The 20,966-nt window shown below is 51.7% G+C and overlaps 3 protein-coding genes across 4 annotated transcripts; 1 reads left to right on the forward strand and 2 right to left on the reverse strand.

The window, feature by feature from the left end:
* Positions 1-1,705: 1,705 nt before the first annotated feature.
* On the forward strand, positions 1,706-6,698 carry LOC120665030 (traB domain-containing protein-like). Of its 2 annotated transcripts, none has more exons than XR_005671092.1 (9): positions 1,706-2,227; positions 4,109-4,156; positions 4,304-4,363; positions 4,710-4,796; positions 4,883-4,987; positions 5,566-5,679; positions 5,899-5,999; positions 6,126-6,212; positions 6,396-6,698. XR_005671092.1 is itself a non-coding variant. In XM_039944443.1 (9 exons), the coding sequence occupies exons 1-9, from the start codon at positions 1,745-1,747 to the stop codon at positions 6,519-6,521; spliced, it is 1,236 nt and encodes a 411-aa protein (XP_039800377.1). In that variant the 5' UTR covers positions 1,709-1,744; the 3' UTR covers positions 6,522-6,698. The 2 variants fall into 2 exon arrangements, 1 of the variants encoding a protein (XP_039800377.1); XM_039944443.1 differs by having other exon boundaries at positions 1,709-2,227; positions 6,101-6,212.
* Positions 6,699-6,941: 243 nt separating this feature from the next.
* Positions 6,942-8,850, reverse strand: LOC120665032 (peroxidase 1-like). The gene is made up of 4 exons (XM_039944444.1): positions 8,294-8,850; positions 7,996-8,181; positions 7,711-7,876; positions 6,942-7,558 (listed from the first exon to the last, which is right to left on the reverse strand). Exons 1-4 carry the CDS (start codon positions 8,534-8,536, stop codon positions 7,110-7,112), a joined length of 1,044 nt encoding a protein of 347 aa, XP_039800378.1. The 5' UTR covers positions 8,537-8,850; the 3' UTR covers positions 6,942-7,109.
* A 9,244-nt stretch (positions 8,851-18,094) lies between these two features.
* LOC120665033 (peroxidase 1-like) lies at positions 18,095-19,974 on the reverse strand. Its single transcript, XM_039944445.1, has 2 exons — positions 19,277-19,974; positions 18,095-19,131 (listed from the first exon to the last, which is right to left on the reverse strand). The coding sequence occupies exons 1-2, from the start codon at positions 19,478-19,480 to the stop codon at positions 18,358-18,360; spliced, it is 978 nt and encodes a 325-aa protein (XP_039800379.1). The 5' UTR covers positions 19,481-19,974; the 3' UTR covers positions 18,095-18,357.
* Between the last annotated feature and the right edge of the window lie 992 nt (positions 19,975-20,966).

Here is a 20,966-nt window from a genome sequence, read left to right on the forward strand (position 1 = left end):
ACTGTAGTAAGTACACTGTGGGAAGGCGGCGTGCGTCGCTGTCGTCCTGGATTTCGTCCTTCGTCCTGTGAGGATTGCGCCGCACGTCCTGCAGTGTTCCGGCGGTAGTAATGGCGCGGGATGGCCCCGGACCCCCTGGTCGGAGTGCAGGCGTGCATACTAGAAGGCCCGGGGGACACGTGGAGGTCCCGGACCTCTGAGAGGAGGGGGGAGGTCCGGGACTCCGACCGTGTGTGATGAGCGCCCCTTCCGGAAGGACACGTGACATCGCCGGACCCCTTCCCTAGTGGGAGGCGAGTCCGGTAGGTCGGCGGGAGCAGTACCGAGCCTGTCTTGTCCCGCGTCGCAGGTCCCAAGGCGCTGCTACAGCGTCCGGGATGGCGGAGTGGTGACCAGAGTCAGCGGATGGGACCCCGGTCATATCTACTGTGGGAGTGGCGGCCTGACGCCGCCCGTCCTTTGAGCCGTGGTGGAGTGGCTGGCTTTTAATGCCTTCGTACGGCGAGCGGTTGGGCGGCGGAGCCGTTTGTCCCTTGTGCCGAGAGACGGCCTCGAGTGAGGCGGAGATGAGTCACCGCTTGAGGGTAGATCCGCTACCCTCGAGCGAGGCGGAGGTGTGTTGCGTGATCGAGGGTCCCGAGAGGGACCCTTGAGCGAGGCAGGGAATGAGTTACCTGCTCGAGGGTATATCCGCTACCCTCGAGCGAGGCGGAGATTGGTCACCTGCTCGAGGGTAGTTCCGCTACCCTCGAGCGAGGCGGAGATTGCCCAGCGGACCCGAGAGGGACCCTCGAACGAGGCGGAGATTGTTCCGCGGGTTCGAGGAGAATGTAAATGGGCCGCACGCTGGGCTTCTTTGAGTCCTTTACTTTCTTCCGGATGAGAAGTAGGCCGTGGGCCTTCTTGGGCCCAGTTGCCCTAGCAGGTGTTTGTGTGTTTCAAAGCGATCTTAGTACCCCAATTAGAGTGTCCCTAATTGTGGTACCCGACAGTACCGTAGCAATTACTACAGCTAATGAGACATTTGACCGTATGATTTGGAGATGATTAGGCGTGGTTACTGTAGCATCACTGTAGCCAATTATGGTTAAACTTGTCTCATTAGATTCGTCTCGAAAAATTACACTCATTCGTGAAAAGATTTCACAAATAAACTTCGTTTAGTACTTCACGCATGCATTCGTCTTTTCTTTTTAGAAAATTTTCAGGAGAAGAACCAAACACGGCGTTGGTTAAAAAGTGCTTTTTTTTAACAGTGAACTGGTTCTGTAACATGTCTGTTGTCTGTGCTGCGGAACGTGTCGTTGGTGACTGAGAAGCAGTGCTGTGTGTTTGCTTTCTGGGTTTGGTCGCTGAGGCAACAGTGCCGCAGCATTGCCGACGACAACACGGTAGGCCGTTCCTGTCCATGGTCCAGGCCTTGTCGTCCGCAGCGTCCGCCATCCGCGGCGCCGGTTGCCGCCTCTGCGAGCGATCGGGATCGGGGAGTGGCGGCGAGGTCAAGCAAGGAATCATGCCACGGGACGGGACGGGGGGGGAGTTCGCCTCGGGCACGAGTACCAGCTGGGAGAAAAAACAAAGCGGTGGATCGGACGGACGAGGCCGCGCCTCTGACGTCGACGACACGGATCCCAGCCGCTAGCCTCTCCCGGGCCCGCGAGCCAGAGTCCCACCCGCACCCGCTGAGGACCGCGCCTGCCTCTCGCTCCTCCGCGCCCGCACCAAATCGACGCCCCGGCGCCGCATGATCCGCGGCGCACCTCGACTCCTCGCCGCGCGCTGGCCATCGCCAATCCTTCGCCGCAGCCGCCGCAGCCTCGTCCTCCCTGTCTGCCCGATCCCGCGTGGCTCCCGCCCGCCGGGCGCCTCCTTCCGAGCAGCCCAAACCCTAGCCCCGGCGCCGCGCCGCGCGCCGTCCCGCCTCGGCCCGCTGATGGATCCGACCGCGCCCGCCGCCCCCGCCCCGGCAGCCGCCGCGGACGCCGAGGCCGAGGCCGAGACCAACGGCTACGAGGACGCCGCTGAGTTCGAGGACGCGGAAGCTGGGGGCGAGGAAGCGCAGGCCTTGGGGACGCCGGCGAGCGGTGGCGAGGAGGTGAGGGGGCTGCCCGAGGAGCTCGCCAAGGGGGTGGTGTGCCTCGAGTGCGAGACGTCGGCCGAGGCGGCGGCCGCCGGGGTTGGCGGGACCTGCCGCGTCTACGTCGTCGGCACCGCTCACGTGTCGCAGGTGAGCTGGTGTGAATGTGATGTATCGATGGTTGACGTCGATGATTTTGTGCGTGAACTATAGATTTCCAATTGGGTAGTCACAACGCAAGTTCTGCCCGTAGGCATTGCATTGGATGTAGAGAACACTGCAGCTATACTTCTCGAGTTCTCGTGCGGTTGTGCCGTGGTATTGTTACTTGGGAGACAAATTGGTCCGATTGATCTAAGAACTGTAAAAATCCTGGTACGAAATTAGAAGAACGAAGCGGGGGGAGCTTGTACTGCATAGCTAAGGGAGTGATTGGTTGGGTGCACAACCCTCTAGCCAGGCTTGTGGAGTGCAAATAAGATATGTTTGGTTGCCTGGCCATCTCATTAGCCTGGCTTGTGGAATGCAAAAGTGCTGCTCTAGCCTGGCTTGCTGGAAACGCAGATTTCTTCCGTTTTCCACGAATGCAGCCTGCACAAGCTTCACTGGTGCAAATGTCCTCAGTTCTGCTCACCTCCTCCAGTGCCGCATCTCCTCACCGCGTGTCGCATCCCCTCCGCCTCCACGCCAAGCTCCGATGTAGGTGGCGGCGCCGCTATCCTTGAGCACGTGGACGGCTGCATCTCCTCCGCCTCCACGCCCAGCTCCGAAGGGACGGTCGCGGCGGCCTCGCCGGAGCCCGCGCGCCGGAGCGGAGCGGAGCCCGCCCTCTGCCTCTCCGCCGGCGGCTCCCCTGCTCGCTGAGCTGCTTCTGCCGCGGGGCGCGCGGCGCGCGGCCGTGCGGAGGCCACGGCGTGTGGCCGGGCGGAGACCGCGGCGACGCTGTTCCTGGCCGCGGTGGCGTTCGCCGCCGCGAGCACCGCCACCGCGCCCACGTCGCGCACGGCGCGGCACGGCGACGAGGCGTTGTGGCAGAGCACCGACGCACACGCCTCCAGCGTCACGTAGTCTACCTCCACCGGTAACCGCGAACCCGATGTCCATTCCTTGAGCCATGGCCTAGGAATAGTCGCCGCCGCTGCTTGCTTTTCTCCCTTTATTTTTTCTTTGCTGAAATTAGAGCACTAGCTCCCAATCCGAGCTTTGCCCTGCAATTCAAGCTCACTGCAGTATCCGAATCCATCAATCTAAGTCTCCGAATCACCTCTCTCAACACGATGCACCAGCAGCACTACTCACCTCCCACCTTTGTGCTTTCCACAACCTAAGAGCAGAGCAAGCACACTGGCAGCTGCTGTATATGGTCACTCCCTGCACTCATCATAAAATCAGCATCGTTGTCCTAGCATCGCGGAACTGATCTGCAGAGCCGCCTCGTCGATCGCCGCAGTTCAGTGATACCACCGGATTTCTGAGAAGTGGTGAAGTGGAGTTACACTCACCTTGAGAAAGAAGAGGTGGTCATATCCTATGCTAACCGATCAACCAAACATAGACTTCCTAAGCCAGGCTAAACTTAGTGTAGTAACCAAACAAGGGGGTTCAGTACTGCTGCAGCCAGGCTTAGTCTGGCCATGGCTAACTCCTAACCAGGATTGAGTTAAGCCAAGCAACCAATCACACCCTAAGTGAACTAACGCAGTCTGCTGTTTTCTAGTGGGATTTTTATCTATTTTATACTATTAGTTCTAGGGGTGCCAATTGGTAACCTTTAGGTGCCCTCCAACCCTCCTTAGTTCAAGATTTTGTACTAATTCTCCAAAATGATATTTCAATTTAGAAAATTAGTACAAAATTTTGAACTAAAGAGGGTTGGAGGTGCACCTAAGGGTCACCCATTTGCACCCCTGTTCTGATGTTTTCCTCTACTAACACTGCGCGTGGTATCTAGAGGTTGGAGTATGAATATAGCAAAAGTACAGAATTAGTACAATTCATAGCTTGAGTATTTGACACTTGATTTTATTGCAGGAATCATGCGAGCAAGTTAAGGCTGTCATCAACTACCTGAAACCTCAGGTTCTTCCTCTATTTGCTCATCATCAATAAATTTTGCAAGTGGTGGATTTTGTTAGGTTTGATGCCTGCTTTGGGGTGTTTCTACCTTAATTGTTTGATATGAAAGGATATTCCTCTTATTCCTTTGCATCTCTCGTGCATATGTAGGCTGTTTTCTTGGAGCTCTGTGCCAGCAGGGTTGCAATTTTGGCACCCCAAAACCTTCAGGTATCTCCACTCAACATTTGTAAGATGATGAATAACCAACCATCTTACTGTTAGGGGCATTCTGCTTGATTGTGTAAAGTTGAGACAAACAATAAGCCAGAATGTTATGCCCTGTCTGGATTGTGAACCATCACATAACTAGGACATTTATGCTTGTGTGTTCTGTGTAGTAAAGATTTTTACTGGACCCTCCTTATAAAGCTTTTAAGTTTATAATCATAGAGATATACTATGTACTCAGAAAACTTCGAGCATTACAGCCTTACTAATGGTATCATCAAATTGAAGACGTTTACTTATTTTATTTTCCGGTGTATCACATAGTTTCCTCCGACTGTTCTCGCAGGTTCCTACTATGAATGAAATGATTGACATGTGGAAGAAAAAGAAGATGAACACTTTTGGGATTCTCTACAGCTGGTTTCTTGCAAAGGTATTGGTAGATGTTTGTCTTCACAGTTAGCACTATTTCAGTCATTTTATTGTCACATGATATCGTCATTGTCTTTGTTATCCAAGGTTGCAAGCCAACTTGAGGTGTTACCTGGAGCTGAGTTTCGGGTGGCATTTGAGGAAGCAATGAGTTATGGTGGCAAAGTAATCCTAGGAGATCGGCCTGTCCAGGTATGCAACTGCCATGGAGTTTGGTTGTAGGTGTATGGAATGAATATTATCAACTTCTGATCTAGTTGTTTTTGTGGATTTGACACAATGATTCAAACATAATGGTCATATGTTTTGATTGGCACAAGTCAATACTTGGTGCATACTCCACTTTTCTGTTTCTGAAAAATACCAAATTTTCAAAATGACCTTTGTATAGTGCTGCTTTGATTGATTAAAGGACAGTTGCCACCTCTTGCTTATTTCATAAGTATTCTGCTGTGAGCCTGTGCCATTCCACACCTATTAAGGGAACTTATGTTGGTATTTGACTCAAAGATTGAGATACACCTACTAATGTAGGAATAGCCTTCTAGGAATAGAAGATGATGCAGTTTAGAGGTTCACCCCATTTTTTTTCTTGTTGACTGTAGCTACTTGTTGGCACCACAAATTTTTTTCCCTCACATATCGGTCAATGCCTTTTGAAATCATGGCTTCCGAAATGTGCTACATAATAAGTCTAAGTTTGAATCAATGGTTCGTTTCAGTTAGCGACTGAGACCATCTCATCTCTATTCTTTATTTGTTTTTTGAAGATCACTTTGAGGAGGACCTGGGGAAAGATGTCACTCTGGCACAGGGCAAAATTTCTGTACTATATTATTTTCCAATCCATTTTTTTACCAAGCCCGGAGGAACTTAATCAGATGGTATGCTGTTCTAATGGTTCATTCCCTCCATGTTACTGTGAAATTTCCCAATTCCCTTGTATGCCACTTATATCTTGGTGACATGTGGCTCTGGGGCCTCATGTCAGTGAGACATCACGGAAGTTAATCTATCTTTTTGAATTTTTATAGACTAATAAATATACAAAAAATCATTGTTATTGCACTCAGTGTTGTAATGACAGCCCTCCTTGTCTACAGTTGAAGGACATGGATGATGTTGACATGCTAACACTTGTTATTCAAGAGATGAGCAAGGCATTTCCTAGTCTGATGGAGACGCTTCTACATGAACGTGACATGTGAGTTCCTTTCGTGCAATAATTTTGTATAAAGCAGCTACTTTTGTGAATTCCAGTGTTATAGTAATGGCAATCTATGATTATTGAAATTTTGTCTTAAGGTATATGTCTTCAAAATTGTTGAAGGCGGCGAGGGAACATTCTTCAATAGTTGCAGTTGTGGGGAAAGGGCATGTTTCTGGAATAAAGAAAAATTGGCAACAGCCAATTCAGGTTTGTCTTTCTGAAGGAAAATATTTCAAACAGCTTCTCATATAGTAACATATAGTATGTACCATTAGAAATAGGGAAGTCATCACTGATTTATATTGCCTTCTAGGTTGATGTTTGATTAGTTACCAATAATACATGCTTTATAATCAATATGCACACTCAAATCTTCAATGTTCGTTGCAGGTAAAAGATTTATTAGAACTACCAGTGGCTAACGAAGGTGCTTCAAAGCTGAAAATATTGGCGTCCATTGGAGCGTTGAGCGGTGTAATAATAGCATCCGGAATATACATATGGGGTAGAAAATAACAAACGCGCACACAGTGCATTTAGGGTGCCTTAGTCTCTAAAAATGAATTTAGTTTGTTAACCTATAATTTGTTCCATTTGTTTCAAATAGATGTAATTGCTGAAACAAAAGTTAAACAAATGAGAGTACAGGACAACACATGTGCGCCAGATACGAAACGAATCATTTTTTTTACAGGTCTAAATTCTGATAAATGACTTCTGTTGCAAGCATCAAGCGGTGTATGCACCTGCTGACAGCAGACCGAGTCGCATCTCATGCTCATTCATTTGGACAGGTTAAGCTTGCGTGGCCGCTGACGCGATCTTTGACGTTGCTAAAATCTCGTGGTATGGCAAGATTTGGTGACGAAATTGCGGTTAACCGGACCGATCTCTGTATGTCCACACTTCGTCAAACCATCGACACTCTGAAGAGCATATATAATTTCTCTAGTATATATATCGGTAGATGAAGAGCTCATGGTTGGGGGTTGACAATTCATAATCAGTGAACCCATGACGGACATGTGAACAGAAGATAATTCCCGGCGGATTACGCGTGGAGCTACTGACACAACCGTACACGTACATTAGCTGCTCCTGAACCTAGTCAACAAAAACGCCGCAGGTCGGCCTGATCTCGCCAAGATCGCCGACGAGCACGTCGGTGCGGCCCATCTTGACCATCGCCGCCGCGAAGTCGGCGTAGTACTCGTCCGGCGACGACGCGTTGGCCACCTTCTCGACGTACCCCCTGGTGACGGGGTCGTGGAGGAGGCTGCCGTCGGACTGGAACAGCCCGCCCGTGGCGAGCACGTGCCGGTAGTAGCTCAGGTCGAAGGTGTAGTTGCTGCCGGGGTCCAGGGGCACCTTGGTCTTCCCTTCGCCGGGGACGCCGGCGTCGTCGTCGTCGCCGGGACGGGGCGGCGGGCAGAGCTTCCTGAGCTCGGCGGCGTAGGCCGGGTCCAGCGACGGGTCCTGGTCCATGTTGCCGGTGAAGTTGTAGAGCCGCTTTTGGATCGGGCCGCAGTGGGAGGTCCCGATGCTGTGGCACCCTGCACGGGTCGTCGGAGGAAACGCGGCCGTTAGCTAGCGGTCGACCGGTCGTGGAGTGGTTGGCTGCGCCGTTGCTGTCGCTCGCGCGAAAAGCGAGCGATGAGGTGTGGAGGAGAGGAAAGGAGGAGTAGGCGGGCGGGTAGCTAGCTACCGAAGAGGACGGCGATGTCCTTGGAGTCGAGCGACTTGACGCTGAAGAAGGTCTTCACGTCGACGATGTTGGAGTCCGGCGGCGGCAGGTCGTTCTCGACGTACTCGGCCACGGTGACGTTGCCGTCGCGCCGCCCGGTCTCCACGTCGTACCACGGCCCATGGCTCTGGACGTACGCACCGCGAGGAAGCGAGCGATTACATTCACAGCAGTGAGCAAGAGAGCAAAGCAAATCGATCGAAGCACAAAGGCTGGAAAAGCTCGATCCGATGGCGTGGCACTCACCAGGTAGACGGCGTCCCTGGCCGCCATGGCGATGATGTCGGCGCAGGAGACGGTGAGCGGGCAGACGGTCTCGAGCCGGGCCTTGATCCGCTCGATGGCGTCGTACCCTCGCATGCTGCGGTTGGGGAGCGCGTCCCGCTCCGTCTTCCCCTTCCTCGACTGGAGCATGATCGATCCGTCGCAGCCCTTCGCGCATGATCGAACAATCGAGCAGAGCAGCAGAGCAGAGCATCAGGATCACCGGGCACGGTCGGATGATCCTTGAGCTGAAAACGAGCAAGCTGGGCTGGTTGCTTACCTGAACGAAGCAGTCATGGTAGTGCATCCGGAGCAGGGACGGCGCGACCGTGGCGTCCTCCATGAGGATGAGCCGCATCTCCTCGAGGACGACGTCCTCCGCGACGGGGCACGTCGCGCGGTAGAACCTGACCCGCGGCGCGGCATCCTGCGCGCTCGCCACCACCGCCGCGGCCGCCGCCGCCACCACTAGAAGCAGCAGCAGCGGCTCCCCCCGCCGCCGCCGCCGCCGCTCCGTCGACATCAAGAAACGGTCTCCGGGGAATCCGGTCGGAGCGCGCAGCGGCCAAGCTGAGGCCGCCGGACTCGATCGGGTGGGAGGGATCGGGAGATGATGCTGGCGGGTGCGCGCGAGTTGTGCTACGCGCAGGGCACGACTCGCGATCACCGCCGGGGGGAAGTCAGCGCGTCTGGTTGCCCGGTGGCTTTCGGATGGTGCGCGCGACGAGACCGGCCGGCGGGAGATCGAGTGCGACGGACCCCGTCGCCTCTCGAGGCTCCGCGGGTGGGGGAGGGCGTTGCGGTTGGTGCGCGTCTCCAGTGGGATGGAATGCTGCTAGCTCGAGGGACCGGGCCGCGCGCCCGGGGGTTTGGTCGGGTACGATCCGTTCAACAGTTTCGGCTTTCCGGATGCGCGTTTCTTTGGTTGGTGGATGACGTAGCAAAAAGTTCCCAGACAAACTTTGGGTACCAGCAGCAGCTCATAGGAGATGGCGAGATGCTTCCTCGAGGTTGAGTAGCTTCGTCGCAGGGACACGTCAGCCTAAAGAGAGCCTCCCGTGTTCAGGAGTCAGGACTGGGACTCCCTTTTCAGGTTACCCCTCCTGCCTCTTGCAGAAAATAAACAATCCTTCTGCCGCAATTTAATTTTTGAATGTTTGGTGTTTCAAAATTATCTTTGCAAAATAAAATTTTCACTACGTTCCTTGTTTTTCTCCTGCTCGTGGAGACTATTTCTGCGTTGGATCGTGCGCGGGGGTCGCCTCGTGTTAACGGGCCTAAATTCGAAAGCCTAGACCATTGGCCTGGTCCAACTTCATTCTTTCCAGGCCAGCCGGACGTGGGCCTCAGATATTAGAGCCCAACCGTTGCCCCCAACATAAGAAATCCAAATCTCTCCGGCTACACAAATCTCATCTGCTTCGAGTGAGAGGGCCTGCCTGATGGTTATGCCAGCAAACCTGGAGGACAGCAACTTGGAGATGGCAGCTGTGACGGAACCGCCAAATTAATCCGTTAAGCTAATGCGCCCGATGTGTTCAAATGACGGCCATTACGCTTAATTAGAGTTTTAATTTGGCGGTTCCGTCACAGCTGGTATCAGAGCCGAAACGCATCGGGGGTGGTACGAGCATACTAATTTTAAGATATTACAAACTAAAAATGGAATTCTGACTTAGGATGAATGTAGTTTACTATTATGGGTGGGAGTAGTCGTGGTAAGCCCTATATAACTATGTTAGAGGAGTAGCTAGATGTTTAGTTTTGGTTGAGAGGGTACCGTAGGACTATCGTGCTTTATGCATCATGTCATTCATTGTTTTAAAAATTTCTGCATCTTAAGTTTTGGGGGTGTTGTAAACACGACATGAAGATCCGGATATTCCGGATATAGTTCCGGATATTCCGGGTAGGGGGTGTCCGGATATTCCGGGTATTATTCCGGATACTCCGGATTTGGGTGCAAAAGTTTTTCGGCTTTTTGATTTAATTTATGCTTTCTGCATTCTTCCATGGTTGATTATTTTGGGTAAACCAGATATTGTGACTAAATCAAACATGGGTGAATGCAGAATGGCAGCACCTCCAAACCCTCCTGATTTGGCTCAGGCCATTGCGGCCATGCTCACCGGACGAGACGAGCAAACGGCGCTCCTCCGAGAGATCGTGCAGCAGGGCAGAGTGCCGCGGCCTGACCAACACCCCCAACCACCTATTCCTGGATATGAGCAGTTTCTGGGTACTCAGCCCCCGCTTTTTCATAAAGCGGATGAGCCCTTGGAGGCGGATAGTTGGCTCCGGACCATCGAGTCCAAGTTCACCCTGCACCCCTACAATGACAACGACAAGGCAGGATTTGCAGCTCAGCAACTCCGGGGTCCCGCACGCACATGGTGGGATAACCATGTGGCTATGTTCCCTGCAGGTACTCGATTCACCTGGGCGGAGTTCAGGGACGCCTTTAGAGCACATCACATCCCAGCAGGGGTCATCCGCAGGAAGCTCACCGAGTTCTTGGCCCTGAAACAGGGTAACAACAATGTCCTGCAATATTCCCAGGCTTTCAACGCCCTATCACAGTATGCCGGGTATCATGTAGACACCGATGAGAAGAAGCAGGCCTGTTTCAGGCAGGGGCTCAGTAGCAAGCTCCAGGATCGCTTGGCAATGGTCAAGTTTGACACCTTCAGTGAGCTAGTCAATGGGGCTATCATTCAGGAGGACGCCCATCTAGCTCACAAGGCGGAGAAGAAGAGAAAGGCGCCGGCAGTGGGATCTTCAAGCAGCACTCCCCAGAGGTTTCGCTTGGTGCAGTCGGGCCCACAACGAGCCCCCTTTCAGCACCAGCCACAGCAGCAGTGGGGATACAGGCCCCCACAGTACACTCAGCCACTGGGGACAGTCAGACCTCCTGCTCCTCAGCAGAATGAGCAGAAGATCTGGGTGCAGCAACCGGGGGTACGCCCCAATTTATTCCCGTGCTACAACTGTGGACAACATGGTCACTTTGCACGGAGTTGTCCAATGCCACCCAAGCAAGGCCAGCAATCGAGCCAGCAGGGTCAGAAGCAGCAAGTGGCTCACTTCAAGCCAGGACAGGTGCACTACACTATCCTCGAGGGTATTCCTGAGGGAGCTCCAGTGATGGCGGGTACGTTCTTAGTAAATGAACAACCCATTACAGTGTTATTTGATTCGGGGGCGTCTCATACTTTTATTAGCAAGGGGTGTGTTAATAGACTGGGATTAAAAATAGAAAGCATGCCCAAGCCCTACCATATTCATTCGCCTGGGGGAAAGTTAATCACCAATCAGTTCGTTAAGCAAGTACCCCTACAGTTGCAAGGAAAAATTTTCCCTACGGCCCTGATAATGTTACCGACCCAAAGGATAGATATTATTTTGGGTATGAACTGGATGGAGGGCCAGGGAGTTAGTCTGGACACGACCTCACAATCTGTGCACATCAAATCTTCCATTCATGGGTGTATGACCTTACCTTTGAAAGATCATAGGTCTTTGACACCTACGGTGAATCAGGTTGAGGGTAAAAAGCTAGCAGATATACCAGTGGTGTGTGAATATCCGGATGTCTTTCCGGATGATTTGCCTGGAATGCCGCCTGATCGCGATGTGGAGTTTACCATTGAATTGCAACCGGGTACGGCACCGATTTCTAGGAGGCCTTACCGGATGCCACCCAATGAGCTGGCGGAGTTAAAGAAACAATTGCAAGAGTTGCTTGATAAGGGCTATATCCGTCCTAGCACGTCACCTTGGGGCTGTCCTGCACTCTTTGTGAAAAAGAAGGATGAAAGCCTCAGGTTGTGTGTGGACTATAGGCTTCTGAATGCCGTCACAATCAAAAATAAATATCCCCTTCCCCGGATTGATATTCTGTTTGATCAGCTCTTCGGGGCCAAAGTATTTTCCAAGATTGATCTCCGTTCTGGCTATTATCAGATAAAGATTAGAGCTGAGGATATTCCCAAGACGGCTTTTTCCACCAGATACGGACTTTATGAATATCTGGTCATGTCTTTCGGGCTAACGAATGCCCCTGCTCATTTCATGTATCTCATGAACTCGGTATTCATGCCTGAGCTAGATAAGTTCGTCGTGATTTTCATTGACGACATCCTGATATTTTCCAAGAATGAAGAAGAGCATGCAGAGCATCTCCGCATTGTGCTTCAGCGCCTGCGGGAGCACAAGCTGTATGCCAAATTTAGCAAATGTGATTTCTGGCTCAAGGAAGTCCAGTTCTTGGGCCACATCATCTCAGACAAGGGGATTTCTGTTGATCCTAGCAAGATTCAGGATGTCCTAGATTGGAAGACTCCAGAGTCTGTTTCAGAGATCCGGAGTTTCCTTGGGCTAGCAGGATATTATCGCCGGTTTGTACCGGAGTTCTCTAAAATTGCTAGGCCCATGACTGAGCTACTCAAGAAAGGGGTGAGATTTAGTTGGGACAATAAATGTGAGCAGGCCTTTCAGACCTTGAGAAGGCTTCTGACGTCTGCCCCTGTCCTCGCTCAGCCAGATATCACCCGGCCTTTTGATGTGTATTGTGATGCATCAGGTATGGGTCTCGGCTGTGTTCTCATCCCTGATTGTCTTCGCCGGATATTATTCGGCCATTAATACTTGTTGTAATGCATCAGGTACGGGTTTAGGCTGCGTCCTTATGCAGGACCAGCGAGTGATTGCTTATGCCTCCAGAGCCCTCAGACGGCATGAAGAGAATTATGCTACTCATGATCTGGAGCTGGCAGCGGTCGTGCATGCATTAAAGATCTGGCGCCATTATCTTCTGGGTAATCCTGTTCACATATACTCAGACCACAAGAGTCTTAAGTATATTTTCACCCAGAGCGAGTTGAATTTGCGCCAGAGACGGTGGTTAGAATTGATTAAGGATTATGACCTGGAGATTAATTATCACCCGGGCAAGGCAAATGTCGTTGCTGATGCATTGAGTCGCAAGGCAAGTTGCAACTGCATCTCAGCTACAGTTTTGCATGAAACCTTGTGTCAAGAAATGGAGAAGATGAATTTGGCTATTGTAGCTGAGGGTACTCTTGCTAACATTATTCTCACTCCAACCCTTCGAGATCAAGTTATTGCGGCTCAGAAAGACAATATTGGCATAGAAAAGATTAAACAAAGGCTCGGAGAAAATGACCCTCGGGTGGCATGTTTCCATCTAGATGACGAGGGTGTCCTATGGTTTAAGGACCGACTAGTGGTGTCTAAAGATCTGGAGCTGCGAAAGCAGATTCTTGATGAGGCTCATCTCTCTAGGTATTCTATTCATCCTGGCAGCAACAAGATGTATCAGGATCTAAAACAGCGATTTTGGTGGACAAGGATGAAGCGGGAAATCGCTAGGTATGTGTCAGAATGTGACACCTGTCGGAGGGTTAAGGCAAGCCACTTGAGACCAGCCGGCCCTTTGCAGCCCCTGAGTATTCCCTCCTGGAAGTGGGAGGACATCAGTATGGATTTCATTGTCGGCTTACCCAAAATCCCCAAGGGGTATGATTCGATATGGGTTATTGTGGACCGTCTTACCAAGACCGCGCATTTTCTACCGGTAAAGACCACACATACGGCAAAACAATATGCTCAACTGTATATGGACCGTATTGTGAGTCTTCATGGAATTCCAAAGACAATCATTTCAGACCGGGGCGCTCAGTTCATTGCCCGGTTCTGGGAGCATTTTCACGCCGCCCTAGGCACTCAGCTCCTCCGCAGTTCGGCTTATCATCCCCAGACTGACGGCCAGACAGAAAGGATAAATCAAATCTTAGAAGACATGCTTCGAGCATGTGTGCTCACCTATAGTCAAAAATGGGATGAGTGCTTGCCATTGGCCGAGTTTGCTTATAACAATAGTTATCAAGAAAGCATCAAGATGGCTCCATTTGAGGCCTTATATGGACGGAAATGCAGAACCCCATTGAATTGGTCAGAAGCGGGGGAGAGAACTTTCTTTGGGCCCGATATGGTAAATGAAGCAGAAGAGCTGGTTCGGGTTATTCAGGAAAATTTGAAGATTGCCCAATCCCGACAAAAGAGTTATGCCGACAAGAAGCGTCAATCTATCCTGTTTCAAGTAGGGGATCATGTCTATCTGCGGGTATCTCCAATGAAAGGGGTTCAACGATTCGGGGTGAAGGGAAAGCTTGCACCTCGCTATGTTGGGCCTTTTCTTATTAGTGAGCAGTGTGGACCAGTGGCATACCGCCTAGAGCTTCCTACTCACTTATCCGCGGTTCATAATATTTTCCATGTCTCCCAGCTCCGGAAGTGCCTCCGTGTTCCAGAAAAGATGGTTGACATCGAGAAATTGCAACTAGAGCCCGATCTTGTCTATCCGGAGCAACCAATAAAAATTGTTGATTTCAAGACTCGGGTTACTCGGAATCAAACCAGCAAATTTTATAAGGTTCAGTGGAGTAATCACTCCGAGCGAGAGGCTACTTGGGAGACGGAGGACTTCGTTCGGTCTAAATGTCCGGAATTGTTACAAATGTATCAAGGTACTCACCAAGTTCCATTTTCCTCAATTTAGCACATCCATTAAATCTCGGGACGAGATTTCTTTTAGGGGGAAGGATTGTAACACCCGGATACTCCGGCCATTGGCCCGGAGACTCCGGGCATGGAGTTACTACTTTCATAATTTGGTCATCTGGACCCACAACCATTTAAATAAAATATATCACTCTCTCTCTCACTCACTCTCACTCTCTCCCGCGATCTCTCTCTCCTCCTCACTCTCTCCACGAGCTCTCCCTCTCTCTTTGGCCCTAAACTCCAAATCCTTCCCTCCCAATCCATTTCCACGGCCAAAGAAGCTCAAATCGACGTGGGGAATCATCTTCTCCAGGTATTCCACCTTGAGATGGTTTCATTTTCGAGTTTTTCTTGCAATGGAAGCCTCCTCAAGGTACCTAAGCTAGGGCTAAATGGATTGATCATTCTAGGATGTTTTAAACGATTTCTTTTGGGTCAATCATCTTCTTATGAGTCACTCTACTAGGGTCTAGGAAGGTTTGGATTTTTGTGGGTTGGTTTTGTCACAATCGAAATTTCAGTTTTTGGGGCGAAAATGCTGTCAAGCCCGGAGACTCCGGGTATAAGCCCGGAAACTCCGGGTTTTGAAGACTCCGGGCGAAACTCCGGGTATAGGCCCGGAAACTCCGGGTTTTGGGACACTCCGGGCGAAACTCCGGGTATAGGCCCGGAAACTCCGGATTTTCGGAATCCGGATACTCCGGGTATGAGTCCGGAAATTCCGGGTTTTAATAGAACTGTTGGGTGTAGAATTGGGTAAATTTGGGGTAAATTTGTAGTGTTTCTACTTGGGCATTTTAAGGATTGTTGTTGCATATCGTATTTGCATACATTCTCATATCATTGCATACGTGTAGACGTTGTCGCCGAGGGATCCGTATACGCAGTGGTTGCGGAGCCACAGGAGCCGCAGGGGCCAGCCCCGCAGGAGGAGGTTCGCGGGGAGTCGGCCCAAGGCCCCACTCACCCCAGTGTTGAGCAGCAGGCGCAAGGCAAGCCCCGGTGCATGTCCTATTATTTTAAATGATGATTCACTATGTATATGTTTTATCTATTACTTGTGCATTACGTATTAGGGAATTGATTGAAACCCTAGTTGCATAATCCCTAGGTTTACCTTGGGTTTACTAGTAAGTCTAGGTCGATAGCGGTGCTAGGCTGAAAGAGTCCGGTAGAAGTCGAGTGGCTTCGTGTCACTCGCGAGACACAGGAAACTTTAGAAGCCGAGTAATTGCCGGTTACTCGCGAGATACATTACTATCTTTATACTTCAGTATTGCTGGATTGGATTGTAATGGATATGGTGATATGAGACCGGGCGGGGATGATGGATAGGTATGGCAGCAGGACAGGGTTCCTGGGTGTCTTAGCCCCGTCTGTGTCGATTAAGGACCGGTGGATGTGGCAGTGCTGATCGGGGATTGAATTGTACTAACCGCATGCCGGGAGTAGGAGGTAGTCGAAACCGGTAAGCCGAGTACTGCCTTGCTTCGAAAGTACAGGAACCCGCACCCAACTCCTGGGGCGAGTCGAGTAGTCGCGGAGAATTGGGATGCATATGTTTACTTTTGGTGGTCTCACGTTGAGCTCGACTGACCATATGTCGTTGGGCTGGTTCCTGTAGTTCGATGCGGGGAGGGGAATGGTTGGCATGTATAGACCGACGGGGCAAATACGTGCCGTGTTGGTTAGGTCCACCTTGCAAGGTTAAATCGGATCGATTCGCCGTGTCTCGCGGATATGAGGGCCTTGATCTCTTTGTCACACCGTAGCAAATGAGATAGAATATTAGAAACATAGAAATGGATACTATTCTGAATCTTAATTGTATGCCTCAACTTGGGTGTTTAGATAGGCAAACATTAGTAAAAGTCCATCTATCAAAAATGTGTGGCTAAAACATGGAAAGTAAGGATACACCTCTAGTTGCTTTTTTTTCTGCAAAACAAACCACCATCCAAAGGCCGTGCATGTCTAGATATGTGGGCTAAGTTATACCCACTGGTCGGGTAAGCCTTGCTGAGTATTAGAATACTCAGGGTTTGTTGCCACCATTATTATTTCAGGACCCCAGGACGTCGACTTCTGCCCCTGTTGCGTCAAGTTCATCCGCCGGGATGCAGAGGGGTGGCAGGTCGTGGAGCGAGACCCTTAGGTTAGGGGTTTGTCGGGTTGCACACTCGAGGGCGGAGTGTTCAGCCCATCTATTTTGTTGATACCGGTCTGGTGGACCGGTCTGACCGGTGTTGTTAGGCTGAGAGTGGGCAGCAGTGTAGGGTAGTTGTTTTAGTGAAGTTTCTTTCAAATTTAACTTTAGACCTCCAGTTGCAAGTTCATGAGGGTTCCAACTTATGTAAATTAAATTTTGTATTTGAAACTCGGTTTGTAAACTTAAAGTTCTATCACGCGTCTTTGTATAATTTCAAGTATTTTGTGTCATGCTTGTACCATCTGAGCCCACCTTCGTGTGGGACTACCGGTGTTGTTTCGATCGGGCCGTGGGTTGAGAAGGGATCGCCAAATTAAGCCGTTAAGCTAATGCGCCCGATGTGTTCAAATGACGGCCATTACGCTTAATTAGAGTTTTAATTTGGCGGTTCCGTCACAGCAGCGGCTTCCGGAGATTGGAAGAGCATGCCTGCGCCTGCCTGATCATGGGAGGAAATGGGAGGAGGAGAGCCGAGACGGTGAAAGAAGACACTACTCCCATCTACCTGGGGGGGGGGGGCTGACAAAGTGAAATGGGCCTAAGTTAGATAACAGTTGTCTAAATCTCAAAAAAAAAAGATAACAGTTGTCTATATAAGTCCACGTAAGCAAAATTAGTTGATGTGATCATCATTAAATAAAAAAAGGAGTGTGTTGCTGTCTACAATCTCGTCTACTGTTCTGGCTTGTGCTCCCACGCAAAATAATATCAACTAGAGTATGTATTAAACATCACATAGACAGGTAAAGAGACGGCAACTGTCTAAACTGTTGTAAAACTGTATATTTAGCTATCTTTGTATATCAAATAGAGAACGGCACTGCAGCCCTATTTTGGCCCGTTCCAGCGCTCTGATGATCCGGCGAGATGCCATCGGCGGCAGCGAGCAATCCACATCCACGCCATGTCCCATGTGAGCTGCCGCTCCAAGAAGCTGTTCCCTCCCGTTGCAGACGTTCGGGAGGGCTCTCCCGTACCAGTAAACAAATGGCGCCAGCGTGGTCGTGGGGCAGCGCTGCGAGCCACCAACAAAAGCATCGGGGCTCCAGATGCCCGGAAACACATACCGTGCCGTGCGCACCCCCGATCATGAGTGCATTATTGACCGGTGCTCCTCCGGCCGGCCACGGCCCGCCGCCGCCGCCAGCAGGTCCCGGTCGAGCACGCGTGTCGCCTTGTGTGCCGCGCATGTGCGTGCACAACTGGATCACCACCGGTGCATGGGCAGTGCTGATCTAAAACTAGTAGGTGCCCGGCAGTGGCATCTCTCGACAGACACGGAGCCGGTAATCGACAGATCAAAAGGGTTTATAGTATTGTATCATCATCAGATCCTGATCCTGAAGAGGAGGGAGATTTACATACATACAAGGGCTGTAACGTAATCAATCAATGCAGTGAAAAAAAAGAGAGATTAAGAACACGGAGGTAAAACTCGTCGTACATCTGAAACCAAAAAGTCTGAAGCCTGAACCCATACTGTCATACTGACTGACGATGCACCTGCACATACTAACAGTCCATCGATGATCGATCGCCTGCCAGTCAGGTCAGTTCACCACGCTGCACTTCTTCCTAATCTCGCCCTGGGTGCCGGTGAGCATCTCGACGGAGCCCATCTTCACCATGGACGCGGCGAAGTCGGCGAAGAACTCCTCCCCGTGGGCGCCGCCGGCGTGGCGGAGCACGTAGGCGCGGGTGAAGGGGTCGGTGAGCAGCGCGCCGTCGGAGTGGAAGAGGCCCCTGCGCCTGGCCACGTGGCCGTAGTAGCTGAGGTCGAAGGTCTTGAAGCTGCCCGGGTCCATCTCCACCAGCGTGGTGTTGTCGTCGAGGCTGGGGCACTTGGCGCGGAGCCGCGCCATGTAGAGCGGGTCCAGCGCCGGGTCGGTGTCGCGGGCGTTGTCCATGCCCGTGAAGTTGTAGAGCCGGTCCGAGAAGGAGAAGCAGTGCGAGGTGCCGATGGTGTGGCCGGCGGAGAGGACGACGAGGTCCTTGGCGTCGAGGTTCTTGGCGGCGAAGAGCTGCGTCAGCTCGGTGAAGTTGCCCGAGGGCGGCGGCAGCTGGTCGGTCTCGTTGGAGATGGACACCCGGCCGTCGCGCCGGCCGAGGGGCACCGCCCAGAACGGGCCCTTGCTCAGCCACACGGCGTCCCTGGCCATGAGCGCCAGCACGTCGGCGCAGGAGACGGTGTCCGGGCAGGCCTTCTCCACGGCGGCCTTGACCCGCTCGATGAACCCGAAGCCACGCAGCGTCAGGTTCGGCTTCGCGTCCTTCTCCGCCGTGTTGCCGGCGGTGGAGTCCAGGAGGACCGAGCCATCGCAGCCCTGAGACGACGGAGCAATGGGTGTCACTTGTCAGCAAGTAGCAAGTAGCAACAAGCCAATGCAAGTCGAGACGCACGGAGCAGCTAGCGATCGATCGAGCTCCCAATGCAAGCCTGAGATGCGATGCGATGCGATGCACGCGTACCCTGACGAAGCAGTCGTGGAAGTGCATCCGGAGGAGCGGCCCGGCGAGGCTGGGCGCGGCGGCGAGCGCGCGCACCATCTCCTTCCGGACGACGTCCTCCACGCTGGGGCACGACTGGCTGTAGAACTTCACGTCCAGCTGCGCCGACGCCGCCGCCGCGAGCGCCGAGAGCAGCAGTGCTAGGACGGCCGCCGTGAACGCCATCTGGAGGTCGCCCGCCCAAGAGCGAGGCCACTACCTGATGAGGTGGAAGAAGGGAGGCGTGTGCTGCTGCTGCTGAATTGGCGGCGGCCACGACACGGGGCGGAGATTTATAGCGCCGGGGCGGGGCCCCACGCCCGCATGTGGTAGGCTGGCTCGAGCCTGCCGCACGGTCCAGTGAGTTGTTCTTGTCTTCGGAATCTTTGCTGTAGCAGGTGCAGCCGCCGGGTTGCAGCAGCGTAGACACACTGCTGCTGCAGCTGAAGAAGAACTGTCACGTTGAAACAGGGTTTGTACTGTCAACTGAAGACATCTGAAATACCTTTACGGGAAGCTCTTGGCACGGATGCTATCTAAAGCAACTGAATTTTCGCTGAACCGGTTCCGGAGCCATGTGAATTTACAACTGGCCGGCCGCTGATACTTGTATTTTCTGGTTTGCTAGTGAAGGATCATCCTCATCCAACTGTTTTTGCATGCAGACATCTTTGGCATCACATCGTGACTGGGAGCCTGGGAGGGAAGAGAGGACTGAATAGTGAATATATCCGGACACCGAAACGAAACGAAACGAAACGAAGCGCAACGCTGACGATTTCTGCCATTGCCTGTACCGTGTTTGATTGGAGCCAAGTGAACCGGAAAAGCGTGCAGAGCACAAAGAAAAAAGGATCATCGGAAGCAAATCGCAGTACTGTACCACGTTTGGCCATTGAAAAGCGTCAGTACAGTGTGTTTGTTTGCATGTAGCGATCTTGCAGCTCCCTCTTCCCCGAGCAGAACCGCGAAGTACAGCCTCTGCCTATATGCAGTACTGATCGATGGGCTCCAAGCCCTGCATCGCACGCAAAGGATGCATGATCCCCGCAGGAGCCCGTCGGTTACTCGGTTTGGTCAGTACGAGTCATCAGCCGTCTCCCACACACCTATCCTGAGCACACACTTTCCAGAAAAGTGAGGCAGCGTTTAATTCTCAATTTTTTTGCACAGTAGCTATCAAATCAAATTTTCGAACACATATATGGAGCATTAAATACAGTTGGAAAAAATAATTAATTACACAGTTTAACTGATTCATACGAGATGAATCTAATGATGTTAATTAATTCATAATTGGACATTATTTGTCAAGTAATAACGAAACGTGCTACAGTACTCAAATCCAAACTTTTTCACCAACTAAACACACCCTGAAATGCATGAACTGGTTGTGGACATTATTTGTCATCGGAGCCTGCGTGCCGCCCCAGCTCGGATTTTTTTTTTCACCTGAAAGCATCAGCAGCAGCAGCAGCAGGATTGCAGGAACATGCATGTACTAGAGGCACTGGCCGGCTGGCCGGTAAGCATCCCATAATTCCCAGGCATGTGCAGACCGGCCGGGCCCGGGCTTACAATACAGCACAGGGCGGCTAGCTACCTGCAAGGCGCCGACCCAACGCAATGAGCTTTGAGCTCCCCATCATTGGACGGCGTTGTCACAGTCACA

This window comes from Panicum virgatum, chromosome 3N, assembly GCF_016808335.1.
Source record: "Panicum virgatum strain AP13 chromosome 3N, P.virgatum_v5, whole genome shotgun sequence".
NCBI lineage: Eukaryota > Viridiplantae > Streptophyta > Magnoliopsida > Poales > Poaceae > Panicum > Panicum virgatum.